Source organism: Dipodomys spectabilis, unplaced genomic scaffold (assembly GCF_019054845.1).
Source record: "Dipodomys spectabilis isolate Male_0828 unplaced genomic scaffold, ASM1905484v1 ptg000130l, whole genome shotgun sequence".
Lineage (NCBI taxonomy): Eukaryota > Metazoa > Chordata > Mammalia > Rodentia > Heteromyidae > Dipodomys > Dipodomys spectabilis.
In genome coordinates, this window is record NW_024870807.1 from 484,227 (window position 1) to 500,387 (window position 16,161).

General features: G+C 38.6%; 1 protein-coding gene across 2 annotated transcripts in view; it reads right to left on the bottom strand.

The window, feature by feature from the left end:
• Rpgrip1l (RPGRIP1 like) overlaps window positions 1-16,161 on the bottom strand; it is a 99,111-nt gene that overhangs the window by 42,677 nt on the left and 40,273 nt on the right. For both annotated transcript variants that reach the window (XM_042689960.1, XM_042689961.1), the window contains 3 exons: window positions 10,116-10,568; window positions 4,003-4,154; window positions 361-739 (listed from right to left, as the gene is read on the bottom strand). In XM_042689960.1, coding sequence (XP_042545894.1) covers window positions 361-739; window positions 4,003-4,154; window positions 10,116-10,568 — 984 coding nt within the window. The remainder of the gene's footprint in view (window positions 1-360; window positions 740-4,002; window positions 4,155-10,115; window positions 10,569-16,161) is intronic.

Consider the following 16,161-nt stretch of genomic DNA (forward strand, 5'->3'; position numbering starts at 1 on the left):
ACGTGTGCTACCTCATGGCTGAGATGAGACTTGCTAACTTTTTTGTCCTCTTGATTTCAGCCTTCTGAATAAGCTAGGATTATAGGCGTGAACCATTAATACCTGGTACTTTCTTTTAATGGGATTTTAATTAGTATTATGAGATATGTTATAATCCCCTGAGTACTGGACATGCTACAATCCATCCTTAGCAAGGAATTATATACATGCATATATATGTGTATATCTAAATATATGTAGTATTAAAAGTTCAAGGAGTATCTGAGGATTAAAAAAATTAGAAACAGATCATATCCAAAATATAAAGGCGTGATTTAGGTTGGTTTGTTCATTTTCATAGAATCAAGAACATAGGCTTACCTGAGATACATCTGTCATGTGCCAGTGAAATCAGAGGCACATTGACTTTTCCTATGTAAAAATTCTCCTGTGTATCACTATCATCAAACACATAAAAACTCAGAGACTCTGACTTAAGGTATCGATCCAAATCCATATTCATTGGCACTGGGAAACACATATGATCATCAAACTGTGGATCATTGCTACTGGGAATGATGGCTGTGTCATGGTCTGAAAAATCAAAAAACTTGTACACAACATATGGGTGTGGCTGAAGGTGGCTGGTTCGGGACTGCAGTTGGTTGCAACATCTTATTGTAATGTGGAGTTCATTTAAGTTGCCATCTGTGGAATCTGTTGAACTGAGCTGAGCAGTTTTGGGTACTTGCTGACTTAACTGGAAAAACATACATATTTATATTATAGAAATAATACAATTAAAAGAAATAACTGTCAAACCCCCAACAATATAATTTATGTAAATGGACAAAAACTGTAGATTTTCACTTCAAAATTAATTTTTCAGTAAAAGAACCTGCAATTCTTATTCAAAGCCAATATTCCCCAGAACATGTGTGAACAGATGATCCTGTGCTGCCATCAGTGAAAATGAGAGACTGGATATTTGAGGAAATTGGTGCTGGTGTTCAATCAAAGCTTACTTGGGTATTCTTCAACCCTGTTTAATCACTAGAAATTAAAGTGAGTATCACTAATCAGCCACAGTGATGATTTGGTTATATTTGGACTGGCCCTCACTCTGAATCATTGGGCTATTTTTTTGGGAGGGAGGTTGGTCATGGGGCTTGAACTCTGGGCCTGGGCACTGTCCTTGAGCTATTCAGTGAAGGTGAGCACTCTACCACTTGAGCCACAGTGCCACTTCCTCCTGTTTTTCTGGTGGTTTACTAGAGATAAGAGTCTTATGGACTTTCCTGCCCCGGCTGGCTTTAAACCACAATCCTCAGATCTCAGCCTCCTGAGTAGCTAGGATTATAGGCCTGAGCCACCAGCACCCAGCACCATTGTGCTTTTTAAGAAGCAGGTATGTGAGGCAAGATAAGCCAGGATATGAACAAGAGAACAAAGTTAGAGATAAACCTGAAAGGGATAAGAAGGTAGAATTGGGAGGATGCTTCAGAAGATATGTAAGAAAAAGAAGTTACCAGGCAAAGCTGGGAGTTACTCCCTGATCCCTTTTGCAAATATTACTAAGATGGTTAGCACACAAATACTTGAGAAAACAATGGCACTGAGTGGATAACCATTCCGAGCTGGTGTAATATGGGACAAAGAAAATGATAGTGGCCTTGTTTACTGCTGGAGCAGTCCCTACCCCAAAGGAAACCTTTGTACTTCCAAATCTTGGCCAAAAAATAAGTATCTCTAAGTCCAAGAGAAGAGTTTTGGAGAAGAAATGGAGCTACAGTAACAATCTCCTTTGTGGAGGGATCATAGGGATTCCCAACAAAACTTTCCCAGGTCTAGTCCTCACTCAAGCTGTGGAGAGTGAATGGAACTGGGGAGTCTGAAAACCTTTGCACTACAAAACCTTATTTCAAATCCCCATTTCTGTATTAGTCTCTCCAAAAGTGTGTTGTCAAGTATACTCATGAGAAATATGATCTCTAGGAGGCAGGTGCCATTCCATCTTGAATTTGGGAATCAGTGTTGTATTAATCCTGAATTAAGAATTAAGATGTACTTATTTTCCATAAGCAGGCACTCTACCAGTGAACTACACTTCTAGCTCTTTTGCTTAGTTGTTTTTGAGATTAGGTCTCATGTTTTTGCCTGAGCCATCCTGGACACACCGATCATCCTATGTAGTAGGTTTTCCATGTAGCTGTGCCCACAGACACATGCTGTCATGCCTAGCTACTCATTGAGCTAGGTTCTTACTAGCTTAACCAGAATTCTCCTGATCTCTACCTCCTGAGTAACAGGAGTTACAGGACTTTTTTTTACAGTCATATTTCTTTAAATGAAAGCTATAGAAACTAAGCCATATAGCAAAAATAAAAATGACAGGATTTTAATGTAAGGTTAAAAGGGTATTTCATGGATCTCTATAGCAGAAATGCCATAGAAAGGCAGTGGGAACACCATAATTTACTGTTTGGCCTCCCTCTTTCTCTGAATACTCACTGACTCATTATTTTCTCCATTCATGCTAATTTTTCACTCTCTGGTGACTAACATGGTAGGAGATGGTTCCCAACAGCTTCCAATTATACATGTTCCAGGCATAAAGTGTCTTTTCAAAAAAAAAAAAAAGATCTTGGAAGGCAGAATCTAATTGGCCCAGTTGAGATTGTAAATTCCTAAATCATTAGTTATAACTGTGTGGAGCATGGAAGAAAATGGAATCATCTAACATAAACATTGTCTTTGGGAGCCAGGTCCCATAGATTGGAGGTAGGGATAGTTGTAAGGAAAAAGGTGAGATAATAATGACTTGAGCAAGACATTCCAGATATTTCTCGTACATTCTATCCCTTTGTAACTCAATACAAATGCTTACTTTGCTTCAAGGTGAGATGCACATTACATACAAAGTCAAGAATCTGTATCTCCTCTATATAGCTCTCTGCAATCAGTGGATCACAAAATCCATTTGGAAATATGGTCAATAGGACTCTAGGAAACAAGGTTTGGGAAGTGCTACTCTGAGGAATTTCATTTAAGCTCCCAGTTCTTGGCAAGTAAATATTCATTTTGTATTTTACTTTGCATTTCAGAAACTTAACATGAGGGAACAGTGTGAAAAAAGTACAGTAAGTGGCAGTCCAATCATAGTTGTCTATTTTAACAAAAAATTGCTAATGAAATATGATGTATGATAAAAGTACTATTGAGTACATGTTTCCAAATATCTTGATTGTGGTGATAGCTGTATGAAAATCCATACACATGAGGAAACTGCATAAAACAGCTAGCCCCCTCCCCACTCAAATGCATACAAAGACTGATAAAATATGAATAGAATATGTACTAATACCAATTTCTGAAATTTTTTCACTATATGCTACATAAGAATTCTTCCACTGAACGATGTCCTCAGTTCATTTAAAAGAATTTTACTTTGAGGGTCTTGCTAAGTTATCTAGTCTGGCCTTGATTTTATTATTCTCTTGTTCTAGCCTCCTGAGTAGGTAGGAGCATGAATCCACACAGCCAGCTTAATTTGTTACTTTTGATATTGTCAGGTAGAATTAGGAGAGAGTAAAGCATACACAGGTCTCTCTGTATTGTCTTGCTACTTCCTGTGAGTCTATGATTGCTTAGAAATAAAGAGTTAAAAAAAAGCCTACTTGATGTCAGGTGCTGGTAGCTCACACCTATTAAGTCCTAGATACTTGAGAGGCTAAGATCTGATGATCCCATTTCGAAGAATGCTAGGCAGGAAAAGTCTGTGAGACTATTATCTCTAAGAAAGCACTTAAAATAACCAAGAAGTAAAGCTGTAGTTCAAGTAGTAGAACACCAGTCTTGAGTGAAAATAGCTAAGGGACAATGTCCATGCTATGAGTTCAGGTCTATTATGGGTACAAATAAAGGCAGTTGATAACTGTGAAAGAAAGTTTCTGTTTAAAACATGACATATATAGAAAATATTATAAAGGTTTTATGTAATAAAAGGATCTTAAAGAAGCTTACTGATTGACTTTTCTCTGGTGCTTTAAGATTTGATGTTATATATCCCAAAGCCTTTGCCCGTTCTCGATAAAGTCGAATTGCCTGATCCATGGGTACTCTTAATCTGAACCAGTATTCCACTGTGCCAAATTTTGGGATGTCTCTTTTAGTCCCTACAAATCAATAAAACCCACTGTTAAAACAGCATCATGAATAAACTGTACAAGGTGATAGAAAATCTATCAGTGGTGCTTAAAGTATAAATATTATTTTGAGTAAAATGACTCGCACAAATGTATGACTGGCAAATAACAGAGATAAAAATTACTTAAGTATGAGTTTCACCGTATGTTAATATTATGAGAAGACTGTGTCTTGAGGGTAGGGCTTAGGAGGGAGAAAACTGAGGAGAAAGAAGGAAGGTTGACATTGACCAAAAGCATTGTACTTCATAATCTGATTTATGGAATTGTAAACTCTTGTGCAATTACTTAATGACAACAACAATAATAATATTAAAAGACTACGTATAAATCATGTACCTCAATCATTCTTTGACAATTTCAGTCTTTCTGAAATATAAAGAAAAATCAAAACCCTGAATCAGATACTTCATAGATTCTTCTGAATACTGTAGTGCTTTAAAGAAAAAGTTATATTCAATCTAGTCCAGTATTTACAATATGTGACTTCAAAATTATAAATATAAGTCAGGTGTGGTGGCTCATGCCTGTAAGGAGGCTGAGATCTGAGGATCGCAGTTTAAAGCCAGCCTGGGAAGGAATGGTTGTGAGACTCTTATCTTCAATAAACCACTCAGAAAACCAGAAGTAGCGCTGTGGTTCAAGTGGTAGAGAGCTAGCCTTGAGCTGAAGAGCTGAGGGACAGCGCCCAAGCCCAGAGTTCAAGCCCCACAACTGACCAAAAAAAGAAATTAGAACTAAATTTCAACTAAACTTTCAAGAAATCTTTGGTATTTTCCCACTATTTACTGCAAGTGTAGGAAGAACAATATGGCTGTGACAAATTTATTACATATTCACTGTGGGTAGCATGGTATTTGTACTGTACACACTGTTATTCTTCTTGACTCAGTCATTTCCTCTTATTTTCTGAAGACTTTCTTCTGTGGCTTATGGGAGACTTAACAGCCCTATACTTTATGGACTTGTGTGGCCTCCTCAAGAGTATTGAGCATTCAGCTTAACTGCTTACAAGTGTCCAGTCTGTCTACCACAGTGAAAGTTTTGTGAGCTCAAGGCCTGTAGTTCTCTTCAGTATATTCCTACCAGAAGTACTACTACATAAAGACTTCTCAATATTTATCAAGTACAAAATATTCTAGAAAAAAAACTTTTTTGAACATTAAGAATATTGCTCTTATTTCTGAAATTTCCTTCATGGTAGCAGATTCCTATCCTCAGATATAAGCACTATTTGTCATTTAAAAATGTCCTAGATTATTATTAATACACATGTATTTGCTTGGATATGCATAAGATGTCTTTGGATAGATTTGTGATTTAGGGTTAAGGGGTAGGGAGTGGCTACAAGATAGGACAGGAAAAAGGTGCTTTTTGAGCCATGCGTGTATTACTTATACAAGCCATCAACCAGTAAAATAAAATCCAAAGTTGGGCGCTGGAGGCTCACCCCTGTAATCCTAGCTACTCAGGAGACTGAGGTCTGAGAATTGAGGTTCAAAGCCAGCCTGGGCAGGAAAGTCCGTGAGACTTTTATCTCCAATTAATCACCAGAAAACTGGAAGTGGCAGTGTGGCTCAAGTGGTAGAGCACTAGTCTTGAGCTAAAGAACAGTGCCCGGTACCAGAGTTCAAGCCTCACCACTGATCAAAAAACAAATCCAAGACATGAAATCATTCTCCTTCCTGCTTGAAAACGCTTCCTAGTTGGCTTTACTGGTAGCACATATCCTTTATTCCTCCTCCTACACTACTGGTGATTCCTCTGTTTCCTTTACTGGTTCTTGCTCTTCCTGATCTCTAAAATATAATTCCCCAAGCTTAGTGTTTGGCCATCTCTCTCTCTCTCTCTCTGTCTCTCTGTCTCTCTCTCTCTGTCTCTTTCTCTCTCTCTCTCTCTCTCTCTCTGTCTCTCTCTCCCTCTCTGGGATCCCCGACTTTAATATCTGTTCTATATGTTAGGACTGTCACTTTTGTGTTAAAAGACTAAGTATAAATCATGTACCTCAATCATTCTTTGACAATTTCAGTCTTTCTGAAATATAAAGAAAAATCAAAACCCTGAATCATATACTTCATAGATTCTTCTGAATACTGAATACTGTAGTGCTTTTTTTAAAAATTACATTCAATCTAGCCCAGTATTTACAATATGTGACTTCAAAATTATAAATGTAAGTCAGGTGTGGTGGCTCATGCCTGTAATCCTAGCTATTCAGGAGGTTGAGATCTGAGGATCGAGGTTTAAAGCCAGCTGGAGAAGGAATGGCTGTGAGACTCATTTCCAATAAACCACTCAGAAAACCAGAAGTAGCACTGTGGTTTAAGTGGTAGAGAGCTAGCCTTGAGCTGAAGAGCTGAGGGACAGAGCCTAAGCCCAGAGTTCAAGTCCTACAACTGACCAAAAAAAAAATTATAAATATATTTTTCTTTTCAACTAAACTTTCTACTAAACTAATATGTTAATATGTTAATTGCTGTTCTACTTATGTTCTTTTTTATACTAAAGGTTCATTTAGCCTCAGTACAGTGTTCCTGCCCACAAATGAACTATCTTTGCTGTCATTGATAATGTCAGTAAAAATAGTGTTTAAATATATTTGTTTATCCTGTTGTTATCCTTGTTTAATAAAACGCTATTTGTAGTTTATTGATCATTTTTTTATTGTTGGCTATGGGGCTTCACGTTGGGGCCTGGGTGCTGTCCCTGAGCCTCTTTTGTGTTCAAGGCTAATGTTTTACCACTTGAGCCACAGCACCATTTCTGGCTTTTTCTGAATAGTTCATTGGAGATAAGAGTCTCACAGGAACTTTTCTGCCTAGGCTGACCTCAAATCACAATCCTAAGATCTCAGTCTCCTGAGTAACCACCAGTGTGAGCCACCAACACTTGGTTTCATCAAGTTTTGTATAAGACATGAGTTACTAAGTTTCTTGATTACTAGAACCTTGCTGGTCAGTAGCAAATAAGGCAAAAGCCTGCGCTTTATGTGCCCTAGCTATATATATATATATATATATATATATGTATGTATGTATGTATGTATGTATAATATGTATGTATATATACATACTCCTGACCTTCAGACTATTTTATCCAACTGCTACCTGATGTCTCCATTTGGATGTTTAATAGGCAGGTCAATCTTGTGTAAAACTGAATTATTTACTTTCCTCCTTGGATTATTCCTTCCCCTGTCTTCATGATCTCAGAAAATAGAATCACCATTTTCCTAGTGGTCCACGCCACAAATTCTCACCTTCTCTATTTCTCTCATTGACCCACATTCAGCTTACCAACAAATCTTGAAGACAATGAAATATATACCAAAAAATCCTATCAATATGTTCATAACTATCTGAATCCAAGCCAGCACCACTTTCCACAGTCAGTGCAATAAAGTGAGAATGGCCCTACATTCCTATCTTGCTACCTAAGATTAATCTTCCCACAGCACTCAGGGTGCTTTCATATAATTCCTAAATAATTTCAAACTTTCTACTCTAATCTATGAGGCTCAATAAATGGTCTGGTTCCCCTATAGCCATCTAATCTTTGATAAGGGAGCTAAAAAAAATAGAATGGAAGAAAGACAGCCTCTTCAGTAAATGGTGCTGGCAAAATTGGTTAACTACTTGTAGAAAACTAAAGCTAGATCCTTATATATCACCCTGCACCAGAATCAACTCCAAATGGATCAAAGACCTCGGAGTCAAAGCAGACACTCTGAAAATATTACAGGATGGAATGGGAGAAACCCTAGGTCTCCTTGGTGCAGGCCAAAATTTTCTTACTAGAGACCTGGAAACACAACAAATCAAAGAAAGGTTGGAAAAATGGGATTGCATGAAGTTGCAGAGCTTCTGCATGGCAAAGGACATAGCTAGCAAGATCAATAGAAAGCCCATGGATTGGGAGAAGATCTTCACTAGCCATACAACGGACAAGGGTCTCATATCTAAAATATACTTGGAACTCAAAAAATTAAATCCCCCAACAACAAAGCCTCAAAGAAACAACTGCCCAATAAATAAGTGGGCTAATGACTTAAAGAGAAACTTCTCTGAAGAAGAAAGAAGGATGGCCAATAGACACATGAAGAAATGCTCAACCTCCCTAGCCAAAAAAGAAATGCAAATCAAAACAACATTGAGATACCACCTCACACCAGCTAGAATGGCAAAAATCAAGAACTCTAATAACAACAGATGCTGGAGGGGATGTGTACAGAAGGGAACCTTACTGCATTGTTGGTGGGAGTGTAAACTTGTTCAACCACTTTGGAAAGTAGTATGGAGGTTCCTCAAAAGACTCCACATAGAGCTCCCCTATGACCCAGCAGTCCCACTTTTGGGCATTTACCCAAATGTTTACAAACAAGACCACACTAAAGCTACCAGCACAACTATGTTTATTGCAGCACTATTTACCATAGCTAAGATCTGGAACCAACCCAGATGCCCCTCAGTAGATGAATGGATCAAGAAAATGTGGTATATATACATAATGGAATTCTATGCCTCCATCAGAAAGAATGACATTGCCCCATTTGTTAGGAAATGGAAAGACTTGGAAAAAATTATATTAAGTGAAGTAAGCCAAGCCCAAAGAAACAAAGGCCCCATGATTTCCCTTATTTGCAATATCTAGTATATGTATGAGTCAAGCAGAAAAGGTCAGATAAGGTGATGTTAGGAAAATGAACCCTAAGATATGTATTTTAAATGTTTTTTTTCTTTCATGCATTTGTTTCTAACGCAATTATAAGATTATTTCTTTGTTGCTTTGTATGTCCTTCCCCCACAGTATAACCCCTGCTTTCACTGTATTTGATGTCCATATAATTTGTGGAAGGGAAGGGGAAAAACAAGTCGTTTAAATAAGAATACAGGTGGACCTGTTGCAACAATGAGAAGTACAAGTTGTCATGTCCAAAACGAACTTTACAACTTGGGGGGGGAGGAGGATTGGGTGGGGGGGGAGGGAGGATGGGAAGAGATGGGAAGAGTAAACAAAGGAGGAGGCTACAATGCTTGATAAGAAATGTACTCACTATCTTGCCCATGTAATTGTAACCCCTCTGTACAGTATTTTCACAATAAAAAAAAAAAATGGTCTGGTTCCTTTCTATTGGTTTCTTTGCTCCAGGTACTTGCCTTGTTTGTCCTACAATAAGATATGTTTCTCCTTAAGATCTTTGTTTTTGGTATTTACCCTGCCTTAAACCTTCCTTTTTGCCATGGATCATCATTTTGATTTTAGAAATGTCACTTTGTCATAATGTTTAGCTCTTAACCGAACTAGCAACCTTCCAGCTCTCTTTAGCTTTGTGCTCTAACTTTTCTTCATACTCAACTACATATACGTACATAAATACAACACATATACACACATACTCAGGTCCCAACGTGAAGCCCCATAACCAACAACAAAAAAATGATGAATACACTACAAATAATGTTTTATCAAACAAGGATAACAATAGGATAAACAAGTATTTTTTTTTTTGGGGGTGGGGGTTCGGTCGTGGGGCCTGAACTCTGGGCCTGGGCTCTGTCCCTCAGCTCTTCAGCTCAAGGCTAGCACTCTACCACTTGAGCCACAGCGCCACTTCTGGTTTTTTTCTTTTTGCTTATGTGGTGCTGAGGAATCGAACCCAGGGCCTCATGCATGCAAGGCAAGCGCTCTACCACTGAGCCACTTCCCAGCCCCCAAAAATATGTTTAAACACTATTTTTACTGACATTATCAATGACAGTAAAGATAGTTCATTTGTGGGCAGGAACATTGTACCTAGGCACCTTTAGTATAAAAAAGAATATAAGTGGAACAGCAATTAACGTATTAGTTAATATTAACAAGGCTAATATTAACAATTAACATAACAAATCATTGATTCAAACATCAAAACCTTACACAAACTGTACTTACCAACCAGAGTTGCTGTGCAAAATATCCTACCGCTTTTTTCTAAAATATCATGGAATCTCAATTGACATGCTGCGATTGTTTCATAATCTGTGCTGTAAGCTTGGTGAACTTCAAGAGTGATGGTATTTTTCTGAATATATTGCAAAAATAAGTCGTTAACATGAACAAGATACTGAGAAGTGAAGTTATATTCTGGGTGAAGGCCTCTTACGACAGGGGTTGCCTGTAGTTCAAAATCATAAAAAGCATATGTACAGAAAGTGACAGGCTCTTTATCTCCAGAGGTCTGCAAAACTTCAGGAGAAAAGGTTACTTTGTTGATATGGATTTCAAATAGATTTTCACCCCGTTCTAGGTGAATGGCTTCATCAAATTCATCGACAGAGTCATCTTGCATGATTTCTGGTTTGAATTTGTACTGCTTGGTACCATAGGCAATATCCTTTAATTGGGCTGCAAAAAAAGACACACAGTTCAGGGATCTTCTCGTACTGACATACAAGGTGCAGATTGGTCTCAGGAGTGGCAGCAATTCCCAGTGTCTATAAGGAATAGCTTTAGTTTCAGACTCTAAGACTGTTTTTATGTAACTTCATTAGAAAGAAATTCATGACTGGTTTTGACATCACTTATGAAGCAATAAGACTATTTCAAAATTCATACCACTGTAATTTGTCAGTTTACAACCAAAACAATAACAATTAAAGATAGTACAACTTCAATGTGACGAAGGCAAAACTCGGTAAAAGGAAAAGAAGAGCAAGCTTCTGACTGAATAGCTGGAGGTCATGGATCCCACCTGTTCCTTTCTGCTCTAGCCATTATCTTCTCTTAGCAGTTTCTCTTTCCACTGGCTCCCTCCCCATAGCTTAGTAAGGTTTACATGTTTCAACTTTGGTGGACGATAGATATGCTTATTATTTTGATTGTGGGGATGTTTTTATAGTTGTATATATAGACCAAGCTCACCAAATCTGTACTTCAAATGTGCAGCTTAAAGTACTTTAATTACACTTTTTTTTTTTTTTTTTAATCGGTCGTGGGGCTTGAACTCTGGGCCTGGGTGCTTTCCCTGCACTCTTCAGCTCAAGGTGAGCACTCTACCGCTTGAGCCACAGCACCACTTCCGGTTTTCTAGTGGCTTATTGGAGAGTCTCACATCCCTCCCCCATGGTATAACCCGTTTTCACTGTATTTGATGTTGGTATAATTTGGGGAGTGGACGGGAAAAAAACAAATTGTTTAAATAGGGATATAGGTTGACCCATTGCAAAAATGAGATGTGCAAGATGCTATGTCTAAAAACAAACTTTACAATTTAGGCAGGGGCGGGGAGGGGGATATGGGGAGGGAATGTAGTTGTGGAGATGGGAGGGAAGGGATGGTAGGGGAAAAACAGAGGAGGCAACAATGCTTGATAAGAAATGTACTCATTACCTTGCTCATGTGATTGTAACCCCTCTGCACAGTATTTTCACAATAAAAAACTTATTAAAAAAAAATCTCATGGACTTTCCTGCCTGGGCTGGCTTTGAACTGTGATCCTCAGATCTCAGCCTCCTGAGTAGCTAGAATTACAGGCGTGAGCCTCTGGCGCCTGGCTAATTATATTTCTATAAAGTAGTTTTTAAAAAGATTTATCTCTTTCAAACCAATTGCCAGTGGCCTATTCCTGTAATCATAGCTACTTGAGAGGTCAAGAATAGGAAGGATAGTCAGGTGCCAGCAGTTCACATTTGTAATTCTAGCTACTCAGGAGGCTGAAATCTCTGGATTGTAGTTTGAAGTAGGCCTTGACAAGAAAGTCTGTGAGACTCTAATCTCCCATTAACTACTGGAAAAATGGAAGTGGTGTTGTGGCTCAAAGTGGTAGAATGCTAGCTTTGAACAAAAAAGCTTAGGGACATTGCCAAAGCCCTAAGTTCAAGCCCCAGGACCAACACACACACACACACACACACACACACACACACACACGAAGATTGCTTAGAGGCGCGCGCGCACACACACACACACACACACGAAGATTGCTTAGAGGCACGTGTGCACACACACACACACACACACACACACACGAAGATTGCTTAGAGGTGCGCGCGCACACACACACACACACACACACACACACACACACACACACACACACACACACACACACACGAAGATTGCTTAGAGGCCAGCCCAAGAAAAGTTCAAGGAACTCTTTTCAACCTATAGCTGGGTATAGTGATATGCGCCTGTCATCCTAAACTAAATGGAAGGAGCAATGTGGTGCCAGGCCAGCCCAGGCAGAAAAATGTATGAGATCTCCACCTAAATGGAGGGAAGCTAGATATGATGGTGTGCACCTGTAATCCCAGTAATAACAGGAAGCTTAAAATAACTAGACTATGTCCATATGGGCAAATAATAGCAAGATGCTATCTTAAAACTAACCAGCTGGAGGTGTGGCTCAGCAGTAGAGTGCCTGCCCAGAAAGCTCAAGGCCTTTAATTTAAACCTCAGAATTACAGAGTAAAAATACATCTCTTTCTATGTACATTTTTAATCCTTGAAAATTAAATTTTTAGAAAAAATATTTTCAAAAGTGTTTCTAATCATGTAAGAGACATATTGCATTTTCCATGAACCTACTCCAGGAAAGGCCATCAATAACCAATTAACAACTAGAACCATCAACCCTGAGGCATTGTATTGTGTGATTCCTACATTTGAGGCTGATTCTCATCCTGACATGGCTTCCATGGCACTTCCATGTTCATGTTCCTCTCATTCTTTATAGGGTTTTCTTTTTCTGTTAGCTTGCTTGGAGCGGGGGGTTCCATTTTTAACTCCTCTTCTTAGTCCAAAGATATGCAAGAGTGATCTCATCCACTTTTATGATCTTTGTTACTATTAATATGACCAAAAAACACCCTTCTTCTTTTAGTGGTTCTAGGGTTTGAGCTAAGACTCCATGTGCTCTACTACTTCAGATATATGGGGGGGGGGGGTGTCTGATTGTCCTAGACTGCTATCCTTTTACCTATGCCTCCTGTGTAGCAGGGACTACAGGTGTACCACTACAGTCAGCTTATTTGTTGGGATGAGAATCTTGCTAACTTTTTATCTAGGCTGGTCTCAAACTGTAATCCTTCCAGTATGTACTCCTTAAGTAGCTGGGATTAAAGCTGTAAGCCACCATTTCTATTTTTAATACAGATTTCATTCCTAAATTCCAGACTCACATGTCTAATATTTTATTTTTATTGGATATCAAAGGCACATGCAACTCAACATACCAAAACTAGAACCTATCATATTGTCTTCTAGTTGTTTCTGCATTTTAAACCTGAAGTGATGGTGTTCACATTCACCCAGTTGTCCAAGCTAGAAAGCAGAGCCTAGATTCCATTTCCTTACTTCCTCATGTCTATAAGATTACTACTATTCCACACTATTTCCTAAAGCTTTTTCAGATTTATCCTTGTCTGTCTCGATACATCTTTTTCATACATTCGGACAATTACCTAGACTATCTCGGAACTCAAACCACTTCTCCAAAATGTAATACTGAGTGGATCACTCCCACATTAAAAATTAAATTCCTCAGTAATTCTCCAGGTTAACAAGCTTCAAACTTATGAAGGTACTGAACAAAGGCTTTAAGACTTTTCTTTCCAGTCGTATTTCCAGGTTCTTTTTCCTTTACTAATTTTCAGTTCAAGTAAGTTAGATCTACAGTATAGTTTCTCAAATGTATGAGACTGTTTTGTTTTGTGTTATTTTGATTTGAGACAGAATCTCACTATACATCCCAGGCTGGCCTCAAACTCACAATCCTTGGGCCTCTATTTCCTAATATTGAGATTACAGGTATGAGCCAACATGCCCAGAAGCTTAGGACATTTTCACCTACTTCACTTAACTGTCTAGATCCTACTCATTACTTTTAGTGGATATTCTGTCTTTTATTTCTACTGTGTTTAGTTTTCTTTCCAACCCTGAGGTAGAAATAAGCATTGAGTTATCAATGTTAGAATGTGTCCCTCAAAGTTCATGTGCTGGAAACTAAATCCTAAATTTAACAGTGTTCAGACCTGAGATTTTAAGAAGGTATTAGGCCATGGAAGCTCTGTCCTCATGAATGTCCTTATCATAAGGGCAGGTTTATTATAAAAGTGAGTTTTTCCTGTGTGTGCTCTTTCACCCTTCCGTTTTTGCCATGGGTGACACAGCACAAAGGCACTTGCTAGATACAGGCCACTTAACTTTGACTTCACAACCTTCTGAACTGTAGGAGAAAAATTTTGGGGGCTAGGGGTGCAGCTCTGTGATACAGTCTATGTTTAGCATTCATAGCATGCATTAAACTTTAGGTTTAATCTCTAGCACCCAAAACAAAACAATCAGTTATTTATAAATTACCAAGTCTCTGATATTTTGTTACAGCAGCACAAATGAATGAAGATAATACCTTTGGCTTTTCTTAGCTTTACATTCTTTATAGTAAAGTACAGCCATCTGTTGACTGGTCCACATCTTACTAGTTCATTGAGGGTGGTGCCTATTGTAAGGTCCGCCCCTGGATGGCAAGCAGACTCCACCCTCCTGGCAGCAAAGTCTCCACCCAGTACCTGCGTTACCTAGGCAACTGGGACACCTGGAAGAGGTCACATCTGCATCCGCTGAGGTCACATCTGAATTTGATGTGGCCACACCTTTCCCCGCCCATACCCTAGATAAGGGCTAGCTAGCCCAGGCCCAGACTCTCTCTTTTTCTCTCTGTTCGTTTCTAGCTCTTGAGCTTGCTCTTGCTCTTCTTTTCTAGCTCTCTTGCTCTTGCTCTTCTTTTCTAGCTCTCTTGCTCTTGCTCTTCTTTTCTAGCTCTTTCCTCTCTTTTTCTCTCTGTTCGTTTCTAGCTCTTGAGCTTGCTCTTGCTCTTCTTTTCTAGCTCTCTTGCTCTTGCTCTTCTTTTCTAGCTCTCTTGCTCTTGCTCTTCTTTTCTAGCTCTTTCCTCTTTCTTTCTCTCTCTGTTCTTTTCTAGCTCTTGCTCTTCTTTTCTAGCTCTCTCTCTGCTCTAGCTCTTCCCTCTCTCTCTTTCCCAGCCACGTGGAGTGCCAACCTTGCCTGGTCCCAGCAGGTCTACTGAATAAACCTACCCCTTACCCGAATACCACGTGAGTGCTACTGTTCTTACCCCTCTCTCTGCTCTTTTCTAGCTCTTTCCTCTCTTTCCCAGCTCTCTCTCCTTCCCAGGCCTTTCCCAGCCACGTGGAGTGCCAACCTTGCCTGTTCCCAGCAGGTCTACTGAATAAACCTACCCCTTACCTGAATACCACGTGCGTGCTGGTGCTGTTCTTACTCGGCTACCTCTTTTTAAAAACCTAACACCTATGTTTTTATTTTTTTCCTGTTTTCTTACTGGCTAGCACTCTGCTTAGGATGCATTAGGGATGTGATCGTGTTTATGGAATGAACCAATGAAATTTGGGGACAGATAAATCATGCTGGTAAAAACTTGCTAAGACTTGAAAGAAATGAGAATTTTTCATGTTATGACCTTCCTTTTAACCAAGAAAATCCCATTAGGCAAATTTTTGTTGGATATTACTTAGAATAAAAGGTACATACTGCTCTTTGGCCTCTGGAAATGCCTGTTCAGTCAGATAAAGATATTTATTTAGTATTCCTTCATAGAGCAGAGATCCTCAAAGTGTGGCCTGAAAATTTCTAAAGTTTTCTAAAATGGTTTTAGGGATCTAACTACCTTAATGATACTAGGTTATTTGCCTTTTTCATTTTTATTAGTTTATAAGTGTATAAAGCAGTTTTTTAGAGGCTCTGTGTGAGATCACAACAGATTAAACACTGAAGCACATGTATGTAATAATCTAGCTGTTTCTATTAGCTCAGACCCTAAAACAATTTGTAACAATGTTACAAACTTAAAATGTTAAAAAAATTAAAAATGTCATTGTTCTAATATGTGTATATATATATATTTACAAATTGACACTTTTTAAAAATAACATTATTTGTGTTAACATGTGACAGGTTTATTTAA